The sequence below is a fragment of the Electrona antarctica genome, assembly GCF_951216825.1.
Source record: "Electrona antarctica genome assembly, chromosome: 20".
In the NCBI taxonomy this organism is placed as follows: domain Eukaryota; kingdom Metazoa; phylum Chordata; class Actinopteri; order Myctophiformes; family Myctophidae; genus Electrona; species Electrona antarctica.
Window position 1 is genome coordinate 36,530,394 of NC_136801.1, and position 24,679 is coordinate 36,555,072.

A 24,679-nucleotide genomic window follows, 5' to 3' on the forward strand; every position below is an offset into this window, starting at 1 on the left:
ACACATACACACATACACAAACATAACTTGTATTCTCGTATTCTCTTAAAAAATATTTTTTAAATTAATTTATACATATCTATATATATATATATATATATATATATATATATATATATATATATATAAATTAATAAAAAAAAATATATATATATATATATATATATATATATAAATTAATTTAAAAAATATTTTGAAATATACACCAGAGTAAAACATTATACAATATACACCCATACAAATTGGTCTGTGACCCACACATGGGTCCCGACTCCCGAGCCACTGTTTGGGAGCGCCTCGCCTCGGAGGTTTCCATCCATCGTCAAAATCATCCGCTCGGATCCTTTCGTCCGTTCCCGTCCGTCCTAAGCTTCCAGCAGCAGTTCCTCGGATCTCCTCGTCATTTTCCGTCCATTTCCGGAGCTCCAGTAGTAACCGGCCGCGGGCAGCATCCATTTTGCCGTCGTGTCGTGCGTGCTGCTGTTTGTGTGTGTTTGTACTGTACCGTGTCGGAGAGAGAGAGAAGAAGCACGAATCTAAAACAGCACTGAAGGGAACCAAAACGTGCAGAAATGGACGGGTATGTTTCGTTTCATATTATCTTTATTATCATGCCGAACCCCCGTCGTCGTGTCGTGTGTGCCTTAATAAAAACACGCCCGTACGGTCAGCGGTGCGCGCAGGGGCTCGCACCATAGATATATATAGGCTCGCACTACCACTAGTCCACACCGCGAGACGCAGCTCGGAGTGGACGGCATGATTTGTTGTTTTGTTTGTTTGAGCGTTAGCTTAGCATTAGCGTGGTGGTGGTGTGGATGATGTGGGGTTTCCATCATGGTTTCCATAGACACCACCACGCGCACGCCAGGCTGCAGCCTCCTCGAGGAAGTTTGGGAAGCTCGCGCGCCGCCAACGCAGTTTCGTTCGGCGTTTAAACGTGTAAATGTACAATATATATGTATATATTAAATGCCCCTATTAAACGTCACAATGGCGTGTGTGTGTGTCGCCGTTGTTGCCATTTTTTGGCTAGGTTCATTAGCTTAGCTAGCTAGCTGCCTGGCAGCCGGCTAAAGCCTGAACACCCACACACATACACACGACGATGCTGTGCTCTTTTGTTGTAGCTAATCGTTGGCTTTAGCTGCTAACGGCTTTAGCTTGACAGGGACTGGTGGCGTTGTAATGCCAACAACAACAACAACCTATGAAGCTAAACTAATGGTTCTCGTCAAAGTGGAGTCCCGGGACCTCAGGGTTCCCCTGCAGAATGTGTTAATATTACACTAACATCAGTTTAATGTTTTTTTTAACCGTATCATATACGTCGTCATAATGGCAAATATCCGACCTGCAACAAGCTCACAACCGTTGCATGAGCGTGTACATCTGCTATTTTTAGAGGTGGAAGAAAACATTGGAAATTGCAATGTTTCTTTTTTTTAAAACACAAATCTTGTATGTGGCTCCCTAGCTTAGCACAACGTTATTTTCAGATGGTGGTCTCAGAGACTCGGACTCAAACGTCTGGTCTCGGGCCCACACTTGGGCTCCAAATTGACCCTTCTTGGGGCTGTAACTCCAAGTGAAGGTTTGAATCTACACGGTACAAATTCTCAGTAGTGTTAATTTTACTCTGTCTGAACTAACCAAATTGACCTCTAAATGGCCATTTATACACCCATTACAGTCATTTGAACCCCTTGGTGGTCCCCAGACCTGACGTTGAGGCAGTGGTCTAATTCCTGGCTGGACAGACTTTTGTTTACAGTTGAATGACCACTGTTTCCCATACTGGTTCGGGACCAACCTTGTGTCATTCTCCACCTCGGATAATTTGCTGTGTGATCGGTCGGGAGTGGATGATCTCTACATCATGTTGTAGTCATTGTTTTGTAGTCATCAGGCCGGATCCATCCATCTGGAACTTCCTTTCCCTTAAACTGGAAGAATAACAATAAAAGCCTGACTCGTTCTCTTTCGCTAGGTTGGGTATCGCAGACACATTTTTGTTATTTCAAAACATTAAAGCTTTTTCATGAATTAAAAACAAATTCAAATATTTTTTTCCCTCAGTAATTTCATGAAGAAATCAAATGAGTTCCAATTAGAAGAAAGAAAAGCTTTAAGTAGCAGTGAAAATAGCTGCAGCGGTGTGAGCTTGTAGTCTGCTAATTTCACTAGTTTTGGTCCCGGGGAGACATCACATTTGTCTTTTGGGTCACAGGCTAAAGTTTGGGAACCGCTGATGACGCATGATTGAGTAATTTGAGTTACATTTACACTTACAGTAAACGATGTAAACTATGATGTCATGTGACATCACTACTGGCATTTCCTGTTTAAACTGAAAGTGTAACATGGGTGTGTCTGTCTCAACACAGGCTTAATCAACATGTCATGATTGTTTATTAATGCTGCTACAGTGTGCAGTGATGTAAATAGGTTTTCAATGTAATGAGTCCCGGGATGCAGGGATGGTCTTTTAGAAATGAGTCCCAGGGACATTTGATGTGTCCCACAAGGAGTCATATTTTGCCATTTCATTTTATATGGTTATAATGTAGAAAACAGAAGAAAAAATTATTATTATAACTAAAGCTAGCAAAATAAACTAGAATAAAAAACAGTACAGTAGTTCATCCCGTGGATGCAGAGGTCGTTGTTTTATTGCGTCCCTTTACTATAAACTATAAACTGCGTTTTGGGATGCAAAATGCACCCTATTTTAATCTCTGAGTGTGTATTGTACAAAGAAACCTTGAACATGATCACTTCATCACCAGTGTTTAGTTTATGCCAAGGTTCCTGGGATTTAAGGCGGGACCTTGGCTCAAACCCCCTATTTCACAGCGGGTAGAAATTGAAAGGACTATATTACTACTCTATTTACTATACAGGGCTTGAAATTGTGACAATTTCGGTCACAAATGCGGACTGAATTTTAATCTGTGCAACCTAAAAATATAATTGGGAGCACCAGTGCCACTGCAAATAATTGCTGCCCGACCAAAACGGGTGCTCCTGCCATCCAACTGCACTCCCCTCTGAACTGCGCTAGCTCTTGACCACACGGTAACTGTCATTTCTCAACCATTTCGGATGCGGGGCGGCTCGCCGGAACCAGGCCGGCCCCCTGGCCACGTTCCTGGGGGTCTGGATGTTCCGGGGACCCCCACACGGTAACTGTCATTTCACGACCGTTTGGGACGCGGGGCTGCTCTCCGGAACCGGGCAGGCACCCTGGCCGCATTCCTGTGGGTCTGGACACACAGAGTTGCACCACTAACTTAAAAATCACACGGGTGTGATTTTTTCACTTGAAAAGGCTCATAAAACTCTAAATACCCTTGCCACATAAATTAACACAGACTGAAGCAATCGTGGTCAAAACGGTGTTAAGAAAAAGGCATTTTGCATGGTTGCATCGTAATTTAAACTACGTTATGAACAACAATCCAGGTAGAAATCACGTACAATCTTTTGTATTTTGTACAAAATATTTGCAATGTTGTATACAAATATTTATGTAACATGTTGATATTGTATGTTTTCATTTGAACAAAATTCCAATACATTATTTTCTTTTTTTTCCAGCCTCGGTGATGTTGCAGTTGGTGTAAAGGTGAGTTTTCAAACCGGCTCGATCCCATATTTCTCCAAATACAAACCGTAAATGAAAACAATTCCATAAAAAAGATTTTAAATGTTAAGTATGGTTCTTGAATGAGCACGGACTACTATCAAATCGTTATGCTTCCATTTCATTTTAAGCAGAACAGCCACAATCCGATACTTTGGCTTATTAAGGGATGTACCGAAGGTAGAGGTTCGGAATCATAATGAAAACAATGTTTTTCCCACATACCTCTCTGGCCGGCCTTTGCTGTATCTCTACTCTATATAGAATCAATTTGCTATTGACCGCATAGAAAGTGAATTGGTGCTTGACTGTCACCTGCTGTCTGTTATCTCTGAGCCAATCAGTGTACGGTTGAATAGGAGAAGTGGCGTGGGACGGCTGTATTTTCTACACGGGAGAGTTAATCTGATTGTTTTTGTGCAAATGAGGCGTCCACACAGAAATGAAGGGATCGCTGCCCAGTGCCCACCCTTGGTGAACCTCGCTGTTGTTGGCAGATAGTCTGCTTTGTGCATTTCATGATCTATTCTTTGTCCAACGTTTCAACGTGGGGGCCATTTGGAAATGGAGAGCGAAATGAAGGGAGGAGGGGGCAGGAGTGGTCATAAGTCATGTCATTGTCAAAAACTTGAACAAGTCCTCAAATCGAAAATCTACAAGCTCACAAGGCATCTCGGTGTGGCGTGACGTGAGCTTTTAGATGCGCATTTGCAATGTTATTTTCTATAGGGGGCCGCAGCCAGAGTTTATGGCTGTTTTGAAGGTCATGGGTATATGGAAACACCTGGGAACCTCTGATTTAGACTTATAACGGTTGTAAGAGGTTGTATTCTTTGTAAACAAGGTACATCACATCTGTTAAATGTGAAAATGTGTTCATGCTGTGAGTTTGCAGGCACCATGCACATGTCTGCATTTTATTCCAAGGGGCATACTCTAGACTAGTTTAGTCTTGACATTTCTTTTTAACCCATTTAGGCGTCGAAATAAATAAAGTACTCTGAAAGAATATATATTCAACGATTTGTGCCACATTTTCCACAATTTTTCAAAAATAGCAGACCTACAAGCTCGTAGCGCGCCACTCGGTGGCGCGCTATGAGCTTGTAGATCTGCTATTTTTCAATAGCTAAAGTATAACGTAATGCTTAGTTAAAACACCAAAAGGTGTTCCCGTCCAGAACGGGTTAAAGACATTATAGCCCAATATGTGGGTCCGGAACGGTCTTATATCTCTGAAATGTTTTTCTGTTTCCAGTTCTCATGATGTTAGAATGGCTGTAATGAAATGGGGGAAAGGCTTGTGTCCAGGTAGCTTTACCAAACAAACTTGTTTCCTCGTGTAAATGCATTGTTTGCGGGCACCTAACCTTATTTGTCAAGTACCAGCTGCATTTCCATCTGCACTAAACCGAGTTAAAGCCCTCTCCCTCCAAGGCAAAATGGAACGGTCGTAAAACACTGATTCCTCTGATAAGATTGGTCTTTTTGCCACCCTGTTTATTTCATCAATTTTTCATGTCAAAGCCAAACAAAGAATTTACCTACTGTTGGCTGGCGGGGAAACATTTGGTACACTCTCGGGTTGGGGGAACGTGTGCACACATTTTGGCCCATGTCAAACAAAGACAACTTTATTACCTTTAATTTATTTGTGTTGTGTCCTGCTTGGCTGCTGCCACGGCCCCGCAACCTCTAGTTTATCGTAACTATAAAGAATGCCGGTGACACAAACAACAATTGGTTCAAATTCACTCACAGGAAGAAAAAGAGAAGGGAGGGGGCGCGCGCGCGCTGGTCTGAAGCTATTACGAAGTTGTGTTTGTAATGGGTCCCCAGCCGCTTTCCCTCACCGCTCCCATCAGTCAGGTTTAAGAGTGCATGGGCGCACGTCAGCTGGTGCGCTGCCGCGTGCGTGGCTCCGCGGGACCCGTGGGGACCCCGAGCAACTCCGGATGAAACAAACACATCTCGGCATCTTAAATTCCGAGAGATTAAACCTGCACGGGGGAGCGGAATGAATGGAGGCATTCTTAAGCCGTCGTTTTATGTCCTCCTCCCCGCTTCTTTATCCCAGCATCCTTATTTTATTTATTTTTTTGCTTAATTTAAATGGTGTTCCTGTGCGCTGGTTTATTGTCGTCTTTGAGAGGACTCTGTGGTATAATGTAGATCTTCTTGTGACATTTCACTGCTGTGTGTGTGTGTGTTACTGTGTGATCATATATATCATTTTATTTTCTTTGTTGTCTCATTGCAGAGAGGATCGGATGAGCTGAGTATGTACAACAGTCCCAACTCTGGCATGAGCAGTATCAGTGGTGAGTTCGTACAGACCACCAGGGAGGGGGTCGGGGGGGGGGGGGGGGGGGGGGGGTGGCTGCCTGGGAATTTGCATGAAGCCGTTTGATCAACAACCGTCCGGAGGCATTAAGAGTTATCAAGGGGATAAATGGGTATTTAAAAATGAGATGGGTTGGAAGGTTTAGTGTATGAATAACCTCGTGCTCCATAGTAGGTGGGCACCCCACACTCAAGCTCAGTGCTACGTGCTTGGAATGGATGGTGACAGGGCGTGCGTTTGCGTGCGCTATGCATTTTAATAGCTTAACCCATTTAGGCCTGACCTCAAAAATTAAAAAGAATCTTTTAAATCCTCCAGTTTTCTGAAATAAATATTTTCACGTTTTTTCAAAAATAGCAGACCTACAAGCTCGTAGCGCGCCACTCGGTGGCGCGCTATGAGCTTGTAGATCTGCTATTTTTCAATAGCTAAATTATAACATAATGTTTAAAACACCAAAAGGGGTTCCCGCCCAAAATGGGTTAAAGTGTTTCCCGCAGGAAATTCATCGAGTTCAGGTGGTGTCTGGAAAACACATCTTTGTGATATATATATTTATTTTATTTAACACCTCCTGTTTGCCTATAATCCCTGTGAGTCAGTTTCTGTATCGTAAACATTGCCTGGATATCGAGCTCTTACCCTTATATACTTGGTGTTGGGGAAATAAACAGCACTGTATAAACAAACTGCGGAAAACACCGTTTCGTTTGGAAGATAAGGCTAGACAAAGTATGGTCACACCGGGGGATATAGGATGACTGGAAGAGTGGATAATCCACAAAATCTCAGTATAGGTATTCCAACGAATATCAACGAAATGCACAACACAGACTCCTGTAGCATGAAGTCTACTCCATTCTGCACGACGGTGTCACTTGTCACATCACTACCTAGACTATCGTGATAATCTAGCGCTACATATATACATTTTAATACATTAACATACTGTCAAATGTAGACGATCTGCAAGCTCACATTGTGAGTTCTGTTATGAGTTATGGAAAAGTGACACCCTCATGTGACAGTCTGAAGGCTTCCAGTCCAAGTCTTGAAGGAGAATTCCATGCTAGAATGCTTTCCTACCTTTCTTTGTAGTTGTTACGTCCCCACCAAAGAGGTCCAGGTGTTTTTTTGTGCAATAACTCCTTAATAGCTATTTCCCCTACCATAAGCCCTCAATGAATTGCATTGCATTGAATGGGAATTGAATGGGGCTATGGGGTGTTATGCTAATTCACTTATTTCCATCGAAATAAGTAGTAAAGTGTGCCGCTTGGGATATTATTTACATTATGAAGAGAGGATATATACAAAAAAAATATAATTTTGAGCGATGGAAATAAGCAAATTAGCACAACACCCCATAGCCCCATTCAATTCCCATTCAATTAATTTAGGGCTGATGGTAATGGAAATAGCCAATAAGGAGGTATTGCACAAAATAACACCTGGGCCTCTTTGTTGGGGACGTAACAACTACAAATAAAGGTAAGAAAGCCTTCTAGCATGGAATTCTCCTTTAAAGATGGAATGCCATGATTTATTTCTCCCCCTAAACATTAGAGCTAACTTCCATAGAGTCCACACATACAAAACAGAAAGTACAAAAATCACGGCACTCCATCTTGAATCAATCAATGAATGCTGCTGCTGCTCCTAGCGATGTCACCCGATGATGTGTCGTCAACGATGCCGCCACTGCTTTCAGATGGGACCTCCAACGGCAGCGACAGTAAAAAGCTGCGCGTGGAGGAGGCACCTCCGTCCCGCGTGCTCCACATCAGGAAGCTGCCCAACGAGGCGTCGGAGACCGAGGTCATCGCCCTGGGGCTGCCCTTTGGCAAGGTCACCAACATCCTCACGCTCAAAGGAAAGAATCAGGTAAGACACAGAGACAACCCCCCCCCCCCCCCCCCCCCACACAGTCCAGTGGTTCCCAAACCCTTTCATGTCAAGGACCCCCAAATTGACACTAATTAGCCCCAGGGACAAATTAGGGGCCCTTCGGGGAAATTGGACCGTGAGGTTGACGCCCTGAAAAGGGCTCCTGGGGCCCTCCATTGGCCATTGATTTTGTTAAATTTAGGTTAAAAAGATGATAAAAACTCAAAAAAGTTACGCGCACTATGGGGGCCCTGCAAATATTACCGGCCCAGGGGCCCTCGTGGGGGTTAATCCGTCCCTGATTAGCCCGTGGACCCCCATTTGAAGAGATATGCCAGGGACCCCCATAAGAGAAGATTTTTACGGCCATAGCAGTGATTCTCAAGGACCCTCAGTTTATATTGTAAAATCAATGTTAATTTAAGCTATGGACCCCCTGGAACTCCCCCAAGGACCCCTGGGAGTCCTCGGACCCAACTTTGAGAACCACAGGTCTAGTCTCTTGAGACGGACTCTTTGCCCACACACAAACCCTTTCCCCCAGTTCCGTTTAGCCTTACTAGTTGTGTAAATTAGCCCTACTGGAAACTGCAAAGTATTCGAAGTTCATCTTGGCTTACTGCTTAGCAGAAATAGGAGCGTGACGGATAATCCATATAAAATGCATTTGCGAACTCTATTGATTTGGTGAGGCCTCATTCATACAGGTGGTTGATTTTATTTGTCTTGGAAAAACTACACCTTTAATTATCACTTTCTGTGTTTTAAACAGCAGTTTAAATTGATGGTTGCATGAAATAAACACTCCTGATGTATGGAGCATCCAAAGATTACGGAAGAGGTGTCTGGCCTGACCGAGAGAATAGACATTTGCCAAACATTGTTGTTGGCTCATACGCGTGTCCAGACTTAAGATAGATGTCTGTGGTCGTGTGGGTCCCCATGAAGGTCCTGGGCGATGCCTCGGTGTCGAGCACAGCGACACGTTCGGTTTGATTTTCTGTCATGAGCCTCAAAGAGCCCACTGACTTGTCTTTTGTGTGACGCGAGCACACTGGAGATACTATGTGTTGCTATCTGGGAACCGCATCTCCTCTGACTCACTCCAGTGTGCTCCCTGAATGGAATACAAAACGTTGACCACTAGCAGGGCCATTGTCCGTCTACTGAGGAGGGCGGCGGTGGTACATTATTGACATTTGCCCTCCCAGATTGTCTCTGGAGCGCTGTAGCATTGTTGGCTACATGGTGCCAATGTCAGTATGTCATGATAAAGTGTCAGCTTCCTCCTCTGAATGTACAGTGGAACGGCTACAGAGCAGTAGTATCTGATGGTGTCAGACAAGTTCTGTATCGGGAAGGAAAAAAGGTTTGCAGCAGCAGCAGCAGCTTCCCCAAAAACGCTTTTGAGCAATCTAATATGATTTGTTGTTCCTAGATCCAGATAACATAGTATGCCTGCCCTGTGCCATTGTTGACTATTTGAGCACCCCTAAAGGATTCTTTTGCCAGTTTGTCAAATGATAGCAATGTCTTCTCGATATACCCTTTTTTTCCTACCTCACGGTAGATTTCTAAATTGCCATGGGATATGCCTGTGCCATTGTTGACTATTTGAGCACCCCTTACGGATTTTCTTTTTTTGCCTTTCCGTGGCTAGCATCCATAGGCCTCTCATTGTAGAAACGGCATACATGGTAATCCGTGGTACACGTCGTGCACGCGCACAGCGGTATTTGTCTTATTTATGCTCAAAATGGCATAAAATACCATGTTTATAGCCTATTAAAATGTTAATCCGAGCCATGCTGAACATGATGGCTGCTCTGGGGGCCATCGTACGTCCGTTCCCTAGGCCTACACTACAGAAACAACACCACATCCCTTCCGCTATGCTTATTTCACGGATTTCTCTGGCACTAGCACCACGCTCTGGCCTGGAGGGCTGGGCAGTATTGTGTTAAGACATACGTACCGGTAGTTCACTTCAGGAGAGCAAAGCAGGGAGGGAAACTGTTTAGCATTTGTGCCTCTTTCATTTCATCTGGTCTTTGTGTTGTGTTTGTTCCCCTCGCCCCAAGGCGTTCCTGGAGATGGGTACAGAGGAGGCGGCCATCACCATGGTGAACTACTACGCCACCGTGAACCCTCACGTCCGTAACGTCCCCGTCTTCATCCAGTACTCCAACCACAAAGAGCTCAAGACCGACGTTGGCAACTCGGTAAGGCAGTGGTTTTCAACCCTTTTTTTTATTTCAAGGCCCATTATTAAGTCGGCATTTGATGAGATTTGGCCTCAGACCCAAAACTTTGAATAGTTTGTTATCGTTGGATAAGATCCACAATTCCATTCTGTTGGCAAATGTTGATCAAGTCCTAGAAACTACAGGAATTCATTAAAAAAAAGCATTAAAAAAAAACGGTCATCTCTTCTCATGGATAGCAATGCCTCCCCGAGTTCATGTCCTATCTACTAGGGAGACTAGAGTTCAAAAGTCTGATTACCTGGGGAAAGAAACTGCTCTGCATCCTTTCTACAAGCTCGTAGCTTCTTGTAGATCTGCTATTTTTCAACAGCTAAAGTTTTAAATAATGGTTGAAGTGGTTAAAAAGCTACGGTGACACAGATGCGCTCCAAGATCTTAATGGGTTCATGGCATGCGGGTGTGGTCTGGACGGTGTTGATGGGATGTTTGTGGTGGCCTCCCCATGCAGCGGGCCCAGGCGGTGCTGCAGGCGGTGTCTGCGGTCCACTCGGGCGGCTCTCCCAGCTCGGACGTCCAGGAGGCGCTGGCGGCGGCGTCCAGCCCCGTGCTCCGGATCATCATCGACAACATGTTCTACCCCGTCACACTGGACGTGCTGCAACAGGTTAGTCTTGCGTGTCTGAACGGATTAATATGTTATCACTGTAATATGTTATTATTGTTATTCCCTGCTCAGATTGTGATGTGTGATGTCTGGTCTAGAGGTGTAGTTCCTGATCTGAGGAAATAGTTGATCTTGTAGATCTGCTATTTTTGAATTTTTGTTTGGAAATGTATCTTTCAATGTGGAAACTATTGACGATTATGCAAAAGCATTTGCGATTATCATAAATAATTGCGATTGGGTCAGCGATTATGTAATATAATTGTGACAGGCCTACTTCCGGCACCTCACTGGTTTAAATGACACTTTTTGTTTTTTGTTCCCAGATCTTCTCCAAGTTTGGCACAGTCATGAAAATAATCACCTTCACCAAGAACAATCAGTTCCAAGCCCTGCTCCAGTACAGCGATCCCATCAATGCACAGCAGTCCAAACTGGTAAGGCCCATTTCACCAGTACAGACCACTACTACTACTACTGTCAATCTACAGTTGATTTAGTCGACTAAAATGTGTTTTGGCGGGCCTTGATGCCGTCGTAATGGCTGATTTCTACACTGGCTGAAAATAGCAGATCTACAAGCTGATCCCTTCTGCTTGGCCTATGTAGCAACAGGGGGAGGCTGTTGGACAACCACGCGTACGTCTCCTCTGATGCACATGGATTAACCAGCTGCTTCTTTTCACTTCTTTTCAACGTGACGCAGCGCAACACGTTGTGAGCTTGTAGATCTGCTATTTTCCCGCATGCAACCAAGTGTAAAATGACTTGTCTTTTACTTGTACTGGATCTCTTGTCCACTAGTCCCTTCCTAACATTTTAGTCTAGTTTTTATTTGTTGACGAAATTGTCAATATATTCAGTCTTAGTTTTAGTTTTAGTTTAGTTTCCATTTAGTTTTCGTCAACAGTGATTTTCTGCCCCCCCCCCCCTCCCCACCCCCCCCTCCCCAACAAGGCCCTGGATGGTCAGAACATCTACAACTCGTGCTGCACGCTGCGCATCGACTTCTCCAAGCTGGTCAACCTCAACGTCAAGTACAACAACGACAAGAGCCGAGACTACACGCGGCCGGACCTGCCGGCGGGCGACGGCCAGCCCAGCATCGACCCCAACGTGGCCGCTGCCTTCAACAAGGACTCCAACTCCCTGCTTGGTAAGATCCCAGGTACATCCCCGCTCTTTTTTTATTATTATTATTATATTCTTTCTACTTTCTCTTTTTTTTTCTTTTTTAAATTGCTCTCGTATATATGTATACACGCTATTCTCTCTCAGAGCCCCGCCACCACTGCTGTGCTCCTGGTGCGTTCACGCACGACGGTGGGTCTTAGTACTGGAGATTAGGAAGAACAGCAGCCCAGGCTGCTAACCCATTAAAGACCGGATTCCACAAATGTAGAAAATGTAGAAAGACCGGATTCTACAAATGTCTTCTAAATATTCAAAAGAAAAAAACCTGTTTCTATGCCCGTGGTTCTCAAACTATTTCATGTCAAGAAGCCCCACAATTATATATATTTGGCCGCCCACCCCCATCTAAAATTAAAACATTTTGTCAAGTTTTTCATGAAAATATAATAATATGGCAGATCTACAAGCTCGTACTGCTGCACTCGGTGCTACACTACGAGCTTGAATATCTATTTTTCAATAGATAAAGTTTAAAATGTCTAAAGTGGTTCAAAGCCAAGGTGACACAGATGCGTCCTCAGGTCTAAATGGGTTAGAAAAACAGCAGCCAGTCTGCTAACCCATTTTGACCTGAGATCAGATTCTAAAAATGTCTTCTACATCCCGTTTCTATGTCAGTCGTTCTTCGATTTTTCAAAAATAGCAGACCTACAAGCTCGTAGCGCGCCACTCGGTGGCGCGCTATGAGCTTGTAGATCTGCTATTTTTCAATAGCTAAAGCATAACATAATTCTAACACCAAAAGGGGTTCCCGCCCAGAATGGGCTAAAGGGGAACGATCTGTAGTGAAGGGAGACATTCGCTCTTAGTTAATTTAAGGCATGGCTGCTCGGCGGTAGCGTGCATAGCTTTAGCTTGGTTGTTAACCCATTCTGACCTGAGATCAGATTCTAAAAATGTCTTCTACATCCCGACAGTTTTCTGAAAAAGCTATGTTTCTATGTCAGTCGTTCTTCGATTTAAAAAAAATAGCAGATCTACAAGCTCGTAGCGCGCCACGAGCTTGTAGATCTGCTATTTTTCAATAGCTAAAGCATAACATAATGCTAACACCAAAAGGGGTTCCCGCCCAAAATGGGTTAAGCGCTACACCCCACATGGCGCGCCCATCTCGAACAAAGCCTATAAATATCCCTACAGCTTGATCTAAGCCGGGGCATTAAACTAACACCCCCCCCCCCCCCCCCCACACACACACACACACACACACACACTCACCCAACACTAGAAAATTGTGTCTATGCTCGATAAATCTCTCAGTCCTCGATCTACTTTGGCAAGTATAGCCGCTGAACAAGTGATTGGAACTAGTCGAAAGTTGCTTAGGTTTGTAACAAGGCAGGTGGTTTGTGGAGCTGTCACGCAGACTATTTGCGATTATCTAAAATAATTGCGATTAGGCAATTATGTAGTAATAGAGGGTATGCGCATGCATAAAGTGAGTGGTCATTTAACGTTGTACCCATTTAGGCCTGATGTCGAAATTTAAAAAATGTCTTCTAAATCATGACAGTTTTCTGAAATACCTATGTTTCTATGTCTGTGGTGCTCAATATTTCATGTCAACGACCCCAAAGATGATATGTAAATGGTCACTGACCATCTGAAAATGTTATTCCAGGAACCCCTCAGAAGCAAAGATTTGAGTTCGCTCTGAAAGAATATACATTGAAAGATTTGTGCCTCATTTTCTAGATTTTTCAAAAATAGCTAAAGTATAACTTAATGCTTAAAACACCAAAAGGGGTCCCTGTCCAGAATGGGTTAATGCCAATCAGATAGGACTTTTCTGTTTGGCTGTATGGGCCATGTCAAGGCCAGAAAGTAGTTTTTTGCCACTCAGTAGGTGTTCCCGCATAACTTCCGGGTTTGAAGACGATGTCACGCGCATACCCTCTATTGCAGTGGTGTTCCAGGTGGTCCCCAGCTATAGTTGGTAACCAAATGGAGCCTTATTAGACCGTTAACTCCGCAGAGCGTATAATGAAACCAAATGGACCCATATGGGTTCATTTGGTTTCATTTTATGCTCTGAAGAGTTAAATTGTTTAAATATCTGCATTTCTTAATTTACAAGAAGTGTACACCATTGGAGAATGTAGAAGAATTGTTATTTTGATCGTTTGCCAAAAGCCTGGAAAATCTTATCCAACGATTACAAAAGATTCTTTCGTTTTGGGTCCGAGAGGCTAAATCTCATCAAATGGTGGTCCGCGGCTCAAATGCTTAAAGATGGAGTACCTTGATTTTTTTCCCACCCTAAAACATGGTCATCAGGTCTTATGTTTATATAAGGAGGTATAATTTTTTCAAAAAAAGTGTACAGTATTTGTTAAAATGTTGTTTTTATGTGTGCTCGCCCACCAGTTCATGAAGTATGCCTGGTTTGCCTGGTGGGTGGTGATCCACCTGAACTGAAGCCGGACCCACAGCTGTAGTTGTATGATAAAGGGGGAGCGGTTAGGGGATGGGCTGATAGTGTGATGTCACTATATTACTGTTTATTTCATTGGCCCGTTTGACTGTCAAGGGTTCAGCCTCCAGGAAGAAGCCCTAAATACAAAGTTAATACACCATTGCACATAAAAACGACTCCAGGGTGTCTAATTAAGTACTGTCACCTCAGACACATGAAAAACTGGAAAAATAAAAAAATTGTGGCACTCCCTCTTTAGGGGCCTTGATATGAAAATGGTTGAAAACCACTGCTCTATTGTGACGGGCGTACTGGTTTGTTGTGATGCACCCCCCATGCCATGATTGTGTGTCTTCTGCCATTTTTGTTTATTTTTTTATTTCCCCCAAACAAGGAGCCATGAATCCCCTGAGTGCTGCGGCGGCCGCAGCTGCTGCTGCCGGGAGGGTGGCGCTGGCCGGACACGGACAGGGCGGCTCTGGAGGGGTCCTTCTGGTCAGCAACCTCAATGAAGAGGTTAGCAACACACACACACACACACACGGTTTAAAGTTCTCAGGACTGATTTCAGTCATTTGGATTCCATAGAAGCCAGCAGCGTGTCTTCTGTGAAAGCATGCTGCGCAACCGGAAAAGCGACGTGTTGTGAGCTTAGAAGCATCTTCCAGAAACATGAATGGTCTCAGAAATGTCATGATTTCTTCAGCTGGTCGGCCTAAAACAGTCGACACACACACACACACACACACACACACACACACACACACACACACACACACACAAACACAGAGCCAGCCTGGACTCTATACTTGAACTGTCATTACCAGATGTTCTCCTTATTTTCTAGAGCGGTTTCGGGTGTTAATCTCTGTCATCTGCCATTATCAACACCATTCAATGTAGCCAAGAAATTTCCACATACTGACGTTGTCAGCCATTGTCTGACGTGGTGTTGGTCGCGTTGTCCGACTATTACTAACCGTAACGGCTAAATATAACTTAACTCTTTACCGGCCACGTAATTCCCTTAACAATTTCACAATGTTTAAATGTCCATACTGGCTACATTTAATGGTCTCGATAAGAACATACTGGTGATTGTCGGTTGATAACATTCTTAGTATTTTGCCTCCCATTATCGTCGGCACCATGTCGTGTTCGTTTCATGAAGTCCGTTTTGACACGGTCAATGTTGATGATCGTCTCTGGGTTGGGTCAATTGCAGGGCTGAGCCGGATGCTAAGTTCTGGCCACCCGGCTCGGCCCTCCAGGGCAGGAATACCTCACATAGAACCATTTAATTGGCCTGCCTTTCCCGTGGGTTGTGGCAGTTCAGTCGGTGTGCTTTGTGAGCACAAGAAAAGACATCTCCCAGAAAAAAAGCCATACCACTCACTCTTAACCACGCAGATGTACGGCCAGAGGATCTTAACCAGAACGTACCCAGAACCCCACCACTAAACTCTATAACCATTCTTAATGGACAACTTTCAACGGAAGTTCATGCTTTAGGTTATTAGAGAAAGTAAAAGGTGAGAATTAATCTTTTTTTATTTGCTGCTTTCTTTCGTTTTAGGGATTTTGGCTATTTTTGACAGGGGGCGGGGGCAAACTGACATATAACTGACTAAAGGGGATGCATCCCCCTATAGTACCCCCCTTCATAATCGGTAGATCCTGTGATCTTTTGTGGTCAGATGTCAGATGTAATTTCCAGGGGTCTAGTAGGACTATAATAAATAATAATGAAGAAATCGCCGTACAAATTTGTAAAAACAAATATATTTAGCCCCATGTTCGAATGCCCCGACCCCTTGTAAAAAAATAGCTAAAATCGTTAAAACGAAACCCTCATCTTTTACTTTCTCTAACAACCTAAAACATGAACCTTGGCTGAACCCCCCCCCCCCCCAAAGTTGTCCTTTAAGCCCGGTTTATACTTTGTTGTATGATGTTGTCACGTGCCAAAAATTGCCCATCAATCAACAAGATCACAACGAATCACGGATTTGACGCGTGATCTTGTAGATCTGATACTTTTGCTGTGCGACAGTCATATGATGGAGCATAAATCGTTTATTTTTTATTATAGATAATATTTTTTTTTAAATCAACCACTCATGCCGTAAAATCATTAGACTGACTTTTAGTCTTTATCACCCCACATCCAACCTTGCTTCTGGTTCTCTATTCTCCTCTACAATTTCCTTATCTCCCTCTCTCATCACTTATGTGGAACTGTATCTGTCTAACTCTGCTAACTGTCTTCTTCTCTTCTCTGTTTTTTCTCACTGAGCCCCGGCTTATTATTATGAAATCATTCTCTATCTATACCTGTGTCTCAAAAATCATCTCAGACACTTGTCTCTTCTCTTCTGCTGCTGCTTAATCTCTCTCTCATCTCTCCCGTCTCTAAACTGTGACTTAAATTGTTTTCAATTTCTCTCATCTAACCTCTCTCTCTCTTCTCTCTTCTCATCTGTCTGTCCCCCTCCCCTCCTCCCCCCCCGTCCTCTCCCTTCTCTGGGCTCTGAATGAAATGCTTCAATGCCGGAGCGCCCTGCCTGGCAGTTATCTTGACCATTGAAGGAGAGACCTCCTCCTCCCTCCTCCCCCGAAATGTTCACAGATACTGCGCTTGCTGTTGCAGCTTTCTGCCCCCCTACAAGGGGCGAACGCTGTCTCTCTCTCTCTCTCTCCTCCTGTCTTCGACTTGTGTGAACGCCACAAAGTTCTCGCGCGTGGCCTTCGCATCAACTCTCGCATGTCAAAAACAAACAAACAAACCAAAAAAAAGCCATCGGAACCGAATTGGCAATTGCATGGTTTTCTAACTAACCTGCTTTTTCAGAAAACGTCTTATCTGTACTGCCACCATTTCACAGCTACCAGATCTACAGACTTAACACCATAATGCATGTTGTTGTTGTTGTTTATTATGCCCATGGTTATTTCTTTAATCTAGTTTATATTGCTATTTATTTATTTATTTATATATTTATTTATTAATTTATGATTTTCTTGACACAAATGTATCTTTTGCCCCATGCCTGTCCAGGGTGAAATGCATTTTTGGCAATTTTTGCAGTTTTTATTTTTAAGAAGAAACCAAAAAAAACTAAACGGAACATTGATCCAAGCCATTGTTCTCTGATCAAAAACGTCCTTGCATTATTCCAGTGTTACTGACCTGTATTTTATTTTTTGTCCCCTCACTTTTTGTTGTTTTCTCCAATTTGCATTGCCCCCATCCCCCCCCCCCCCCCTCCCAACCCACCCCGTCCCCCACCATCCATTCATCCTTCCCCTGTCCCTATCTATCCCCCCCCCCCTCCTCTTTCTGTCTCTCTCTGTCTGTCTCTCTCTCCCTCCCCCTTCCCTGGAACCTCCACTATCGTGTGTGTGTATGGGCAAAAAAAAAATCCTCCCACCACACCACCACCACCACCACCCACAACACCCCCCCCTCCCTCATCACTCCCTCTCCTCCTCCTCTTCTATGACCCACCACCATCACCACCACCTCTCCTCTCCATCACTCTACCGGGTGGGAACAAACCAAAACACAAAAACCAACCATCTCCCTACCTACCTACCTCCGTTCTGGATCCTGAATCTGTCACATCTCCGATCTCTCTACCTACCTACCTACCTCCGCTCCGACTCCTCTACCTCTCTACCTACCTACCTGTCTCATGCTGCTTGTTGCTCTTCTCTCCCTCTAAAGATGGTTACGCCCCAAAGTCTGTTTACCCTCTTCGGTATGTTATCGTTAGCTCTCTCTCTCTCTCGCTCTCTCTCTCTATATATCTCTCTCTCTATATATCTCTCTCTATATCTCTATCTCTCTCTCTCTCTCTCTCTCTTTGATCTCATTCTACCTGTTTTCGTTCTATATCTCTCTTGTCTCTGAGACGTTTTATCGTTATTGATGTCAGGCCTATGTAATTTGTTTACAGTACACACACACACACAGTAGTTGTATTAGTTTTGTAACACACTATTGGCCCGCTCTTGTTTATCCATTTTGGGTTAAGTGCTTATTATTTTTACCCTCCGGTCGGTTCAGCGGCTGGAGATGTGTGTTAATGCACGATTAGACTTGTTTGCATGCTATTTTGGTTTCATGTAGCCATTTGACCCCAGCTTGATAGAGCTTGATAACGTATCTGTTTAGAGGGTGTTTCTCTCTTATATCTCTCTCTCTGTCTCTTTTTACCACTTTTCTTTCTACACACCTCCCATTCTAAAGTCTATTACTCTTTACTTTCTTGTGTGTTCGCTCTCTCTAGTCTCTACTACACTCTTTGTTTTCTTAATATAGATACGTTTCTGAAATAGCCTCTCTGTGCTAACTGTTGTTTTTTTTCTGACTCGTCTGCTTGTTCTGCCTCCCTCCCTCCCTCCGTCCCCCCCTCCCTGTCACGTTGGCCTGGGCTGTGGCTCTCATGATAAACAGGGGTGTACGGGGATGTGCAGAGGGTGAAGATCCTCTACAACAAGAAGGACAGCGCACTTATCCAGATGTCTGACGGCAACCAGGCCCAGTTAGGTGAGTCTCATGACGTCCGCTTAGCCTGGGCACCCACCAGGCTTTTATTCTTGTTCGCATTCGGCTCAAAAATGAAAGCCTGGGTAAACCCATTGGAAAATCTGGCATAGGAAGCTCCACTTCCTTGTATTTCGTTGACCAATAGCAGTGCAGAGGGGCATCGCTCCAAAATTGGTGACGTCCGTGTTCTCCGCTGTTTTCTACCGGGGAGGTGAGGAGGGGGGCGTGGGCTTATGCTCTGATCGGTGAACCAATGGGATCCACCGCTTTTTTTTCGTGCTGGCAATCCGCCCCTACGGATGACCTCTCCCCCTATGTAGGAAATTCAAAGTTTTTGTTGAAAATGGGAGATGTACAAGCTTGTGCTGTTTGGAAATGGGTATTTTCAAATACCCATTGTATATAGCGTAAAAAAAACAGATCTCGACTTCTTTTTAACTTTTTCCTCATAGACCCGGTTGCTTGTCTCGCATGCAAAATCTGGTAACACTGGCTTGTTGCAGGCATTAAAGAATTCCGTCCCCAGGACAGTTTTCCGTCTTAAGGATTTCATATTTGGGCCATTTATGAGATCAGTGTAGATCTGCAGAAACATTTTTAAGGGGGGTGGAAGGTATGTGTACAACAGTGTAGCTCAAGGGGGCCCCTCTTCCCCGCCTCAGCCTGGTCTAGCAGTGACTTAACACAATTCCCGCCGCCATTAATTAATAGCGTATTGCCAAGGTTTAATGGCGCGTAACACTTACTTTGAAGAGCCAAATATACGTAACCGCATGTTACAGTGACAAAATGCTGTGTGTGTGTGTGTGTGTGTGTGGTGTCATGACCGGTGGTTGTTGTCTCGGTCGGTGGTGGAAGCTCCCGACTGAGACAACGGCCTGCTACAAAAACCCTTGTCTTCCCCAGAAACGGCCCCTCAATGTCGTTTTTGAGATACAGGACTTTGAATGCAGGGCTTAGAATGGAAGTGGATGCGCGTGCATCTTCAAAATGGCCGCGGCCACTGTCCCACTTGAACTGTTGTTGCTAATGAACGGTGGCTAACGATCGGATCAAAACATGGATTAAAGAATATAAACCCGTTTTCGCCGCTTTTGGCGTACTCCGTGTTAAGTGTTATTAGGACCAACATTAGGACATCTTACTGGTGATTTAGGCTCAAACCATTAGAAATACATTTGAGGGACATAACAATTAAGAAAATGAATTAACCGCTAGGGCTTTTATCCCGTGTGCAGCGATGAGCCACCTGAACGGCCAGAAGATGTACGGGAAGATTATCCGCGTGACGCTGTCCAAGCACCAGTCGGTGGCGCTGCCGCGCGACGGCCTGGACGACCAGGGCCTGACCAAGGACTTCACCAACTCACCGCTGCACCGCTTCAAGAAGCCCGGCTCCAAGAACTTCCAGAACATCTTCCCACCCTCCGCCACCCTCCACCTCTCCAACATCCCGTCAGTACGCCCCTCGGCAGCGGATGATAATGATGATAGAAATACTAATAAGTAAGACGTAGTGAAAATAGCCAATCACAGAGCAGCCAACTCACAACGAGGCGCGAAACAACGCGTTGTGCTCTCGCTCATAGATCTGCTAGTTTCACTAGTTTGGGTCCAGGGCAAACGTCTAAACGTTTGGGAACCACTGCGTCTTAATGATGTCCTTGTGTCTACCTCCCCCCCCCCCCCCCCCCCCCTCTCTCTCTCTCTCTCTCTCTCTCTCTCTCTCTCTCTCTGTGTTACAGAACGGATGTGAGTGAAGATGACCTGCGACTGCTGTTCTCCAATGCCGGAGGCACTGTGAAAGCCTTCAAGTTTTTCCAGTAAGAACACTTATTTGCCTTCTGTAAATAAATAATGGGGCAGCTCTGCCCTCGCACACAAATGTGGGTTGTAAAATGGATTGACGAGATGTGTTCTAGTTGCAGACGGCATGTTTACCAACATAGTTACCCACTGGAGCGGAGATTGGCGCTTTCAAACTGTGCACGCCTCATTACTATAATTACAATATAGTCTATAATTAAAATTAATGAGTGTGTCTAATGATTACTTGTGTGATTATCGAATAACCAGTAAGCTAGTTATTTATTCTAATATTTTAATTTATATATCGCCAAATTGGCCTGAAACAAAGTTACAACTTTTTTTTGTTATGACCAAATTGATTTGTTTGATTCACCACTGAAGCTTTAACTTATACTCGTACAATGATGTCTTACTTTACACCACTGTTCCTAATGCTTTTGGTTGTTTGCTGTCAGGGATTAGATAGCATTTTATGTAGACATAGCACTCTATAGTGTATACGCATAGTTTAATTATATAGATATTCCACTGTTCCAGGTCCAGGTGTTATTTTGTGCAAAAGTGCATTATTGGCTATTTCCCCTAATATAAGCCCTCAATGGGGGTTTTGCTTATATATTTCCATCGAAATAAGCAGTAAAGTGTGCCGCTTGGGATACTATTTACATTATGAAGAAACACCCCCTCAATGCCCCATTCAATGCAATTCAATTCATTGAGGGGCTTATATTAGGGGAAATAGCCAATAATGCGCTTTTGCACAAAATAACACCTGGACCTCTTTGGTGGGGACGTAACAACTACAAATAAAGGTAAGAAAGCCTTCTAGCATGGAATTCTCCTTTAAGCTTACGTATGATTCTTGATGACTATTTTTATGTAATTGATGCATTATCATGTTTTTGTCTACAAGCTCACCGAGTGAGCTTAACATATTTCAGATGGGGGTCGGCGGCCAATTATACGTATATTTTTGGGGGTCCTTGACGCGAAAATGTTTCGTCCCTCAGGTCTAAATGGGTTAAGAGCGTCTGCTAATTGCCTAATTTGTAAATTGTAGGGATCACAAGATGGCCCTGCTGCAGATGTCCACGGTGGAGGAGGCCATCCAGGTCCTGATCGACCTCCACAACTACAACATGGGTGGAAACCAGCACCTCCGCGTGTCCTTCTCCAAGTCCACCATCTAGACACACACTCCTGACTCGTCAAACGGACGGGTCAAAATCCACACGGGACTGTTTCTGGACCCCTGGGGGGGGGTGGGGCATTAAGAGTTGTTTGGCTGTTTGAATTTTACCTTTTTCTTTTTGTATTCTGTCATTCCTTGAGAGAGAGAGATTGAAGTTTTCTTTTTTTTGTGTGAAGAAACTTGTACTTTCCGTGCGTTATTTGCTGCCCCCTTGTCATCCTCTGCCCCCTCTGTAACTGTACCACAACTATTTTTTGTTTTAACGCATCCAATGCCGTCGTCCCCCTCCCCCCCGCGCGTGCTATACGAAGGAGCGTTTTAGTGGTTCTTAGTTAAGAAACTATGTGCCTTACCTCACAATTTCAACTGTTTTCACAGCTGACCGGTTTGTGTTCAAATTCCCCCATACTATGCTTTTGGAGGCACATTGGTATTCTGGTAGCTTTGGACATTATGGGAAATGCGAGCCTTTTCGAATCCCATCTTTCAAACATCCTTGTAGCGTGGTAGAAACGAGTCAACAAGACATATTTCAGGTACATTTTTCTTTAGCTATAGTTATTAGTGGGACAAGATTTCTCTGCCACATATACAACAGACAGCGAAACCCATAATTGCATTGCATTGTACGCTTATTTCCCCCAGTTTTAAAGCATAGGTTTGCTATTTGTGTTGGACACTGTTTATGAGGCGTCTGTAACGGGTGTGACAAAATGTATATGTTCACTGATTCAGTATTGAGAAACTACCATGGCTATGTTCAGATTGTTGGAACAAGTTTTTTTTTTTTTTTTGCCTATCCATATTGGAATCGGATTGGTTTTATGTGGGTTCTGAACAGCAAAGGTGGTTTGAAGTGCTTCACAGTAGATTTGCTTTCTAATTCATGGAATTTCTTCGTTTTCTCTTTGATTTCTTTCTGAAATTACTGAAAGTCATGAAAAAGAGAAAATACGTTTTTGTGAATGTTTTGAAACCAAATGAGGGAAACAAAAAGTAAGGTGACCCATAACAATGTGTCCGCGACCCACACATGGGTCCTGAGTCCCACTATTTGGAACCAGTCCTCTAGTCTAGACCCACTGGCTGACAAGATTCTCATCAGCTTATCCTGGTTCATACAAGCTCCCCTGCCAGCTCTGGTGATCTTCAGAGATGTTAGGTCTGATAGCTGTGGTGTTCCAGGTCCGATACAACTTAAGACTAACCGGTAACCTTGAGTATGTTTTTTTTTGTTTTATTAATCCCACAGCCCAGCTCAAACCCACGTTACTTGTTAGCAAGGTGAACATGGTTAAGTCGTTAGCAGAGCAGACGTGAAAAGGGAACACGCATAGCTTTGACTTAAACGTGACCAGAGTCTGGGCTTGTGCAGTATACTATCCGAGAGCTTTTTTTCACAGTTTTGTTCCAACTTGTACTTGAATAAGTGATTGCAAAAAAGAGCAAACCTATCCTTTAGCTGAACCACCGTGTTCTGTAGTTTAATCTTTGTAGGCATTTTTTGTTTTGTTTTAACCAAGAAAAAGATTTTGTTTTGTTTTCTTATTCCCCATTTGGTGTCGTACTTGGATTGAAAGTGACTATGGTTTTCTAAGCATGTCTACTAGATGTTGTTAGGTTGTGGGGTAAGAAACACAGTGTTGCATGCCTTTGGAAGCGGCTAACAGAATTGAGTCCACTGTGATTGTCATGTGATCAAGTTTACCGAAGGGCGGGGGCTTTACTTGGTTGGACCAAAGTTTATGTGCCTTTAGTGTTTCTTTTTTATTTAATTGTAACGATGATCGGGGGTGGAAATGTGTTTTTGATTTCAGGAAAGACAAAATGAAGCTCCAGTCATGAAGTCAAACTGTTATCTTGCGGGGGAAAGTAAAAAAAAAAGATATTACTTTTGGATCCCCCTTAAAAGAATAATCGTGTTCAGACGTCTTGATTGTTAAATCAAGACAAACTTGGTTTTGTTGTTTAGAAATAAAACGTAATGTATATTTTCTATATTAGTCCCACTTTTTACATCTTTAAATGTAAGGATTGGTTATAGTTTGGAAGCAGTACAATTAAAAGCGGAACTTTTTCTACCAAGGGGAAGTGCGACTTGGTTTCCTGCTTTTGATAGTCCTCCCCCACCCCCCCTAGCTCACGATCTCTCTCTCTCTCGCTCTCTCCTGCGTGTGTGTGTGCGTGAGTGTGTGTGTGTGTGTGTGTGTGTACTATGCATTACCTCTGTAGCATGCAAAATAAAACTTTCTGTAGCTTTACGCTTCACCTCTTCTGCCTCTCTCTTTAAAGCTCACATTTTATATTCCATTGTACGACTCTGTGCTGCTCGCCAAAACGAGACGATCTTTAATAATAACATCGGCTTCGTTTAGGCGAGCACCGCCCCTAGTCGTGCGGTGGACTGTAAAACGAGGCATTGGCCTCCCTCCTCTTCTCCTTCTTGTTCCTCTTTCCCTCACTACTTCCTGACCTCACCTTCAGTCTCCGGGCGGGGCTGGGAAAGAGTTCAGAGTAGACCGCCCCACCACAATGGTGGTGGTGGATTTGGAGCCACTTTAAAACGCTGCGCTCTTAACCCATTGAGACCTGAGACCAGATTCTACTAATGTCTTCTAAATCATGACGGTTTTGTTAAAAAAGGACGCGAAGGACGCCAATTGCCCGCCGAACCCCATCTGAAAATATGTTGTTCCAGAAAAATATGTTTTTCTCTATATCTACAAGCTTGAACTTGTATATCTGCTATTTTTCAATAGAAAAAGTTT

General features: G+C 43.8%; 1 protein-coding gene across 8 annotated transcripts; it reads left to right on the top strand.

Annotated features, from left to right (window-relative positions):
• The first annotated feature begins 309 nt into the window (after positions 1–309).
• LOC306912937 (polypyrimidine tract-binding protein 2-like) lies at positions 310–23,996 on the top strand. Of its 8 annotated transcripts, none has more exons than XM_079489402.1 (14): positions 310–580; positions 3,601–3,628; positions 5,907–5,967; positions 7,654–7,874; positions 9,959–10,099; positions 10,593–10,748; positions 11,075–11,185; positions 11,706–11,916; positions 14,753–14,874; positions 18,086–18,119; positions 18,818–18,910; positions 20,149–20,416; positions 20,656–20,733; positions 21,780–23,996. In XM_079489402.1, exons 1-14 carry the CDS (start codon positions 573–575, stop codon positions 21,907–21,909), a joined length of 1,662 nt encoding a protein of 553 aa, XP_079345528.1. In that variant the 5' UTR covers positions 310–572; the 3' UTR covers positions 21,910–23,996. The 8 variants fall into 8 exon arrangements, with proteins under 8 accessions (XP_079345528.1, XP_079345529.1, XP_079345531.1 ...); XM_079489403.1 differs by having other exon boundaries at positions 11,706–11,904; XM_079489405.1 differs by having other exon boundaries at positions 311–580; positions 20,149–20,365.
• Positions 23,997–24,679: the final 683 nt, after the last annotated feature.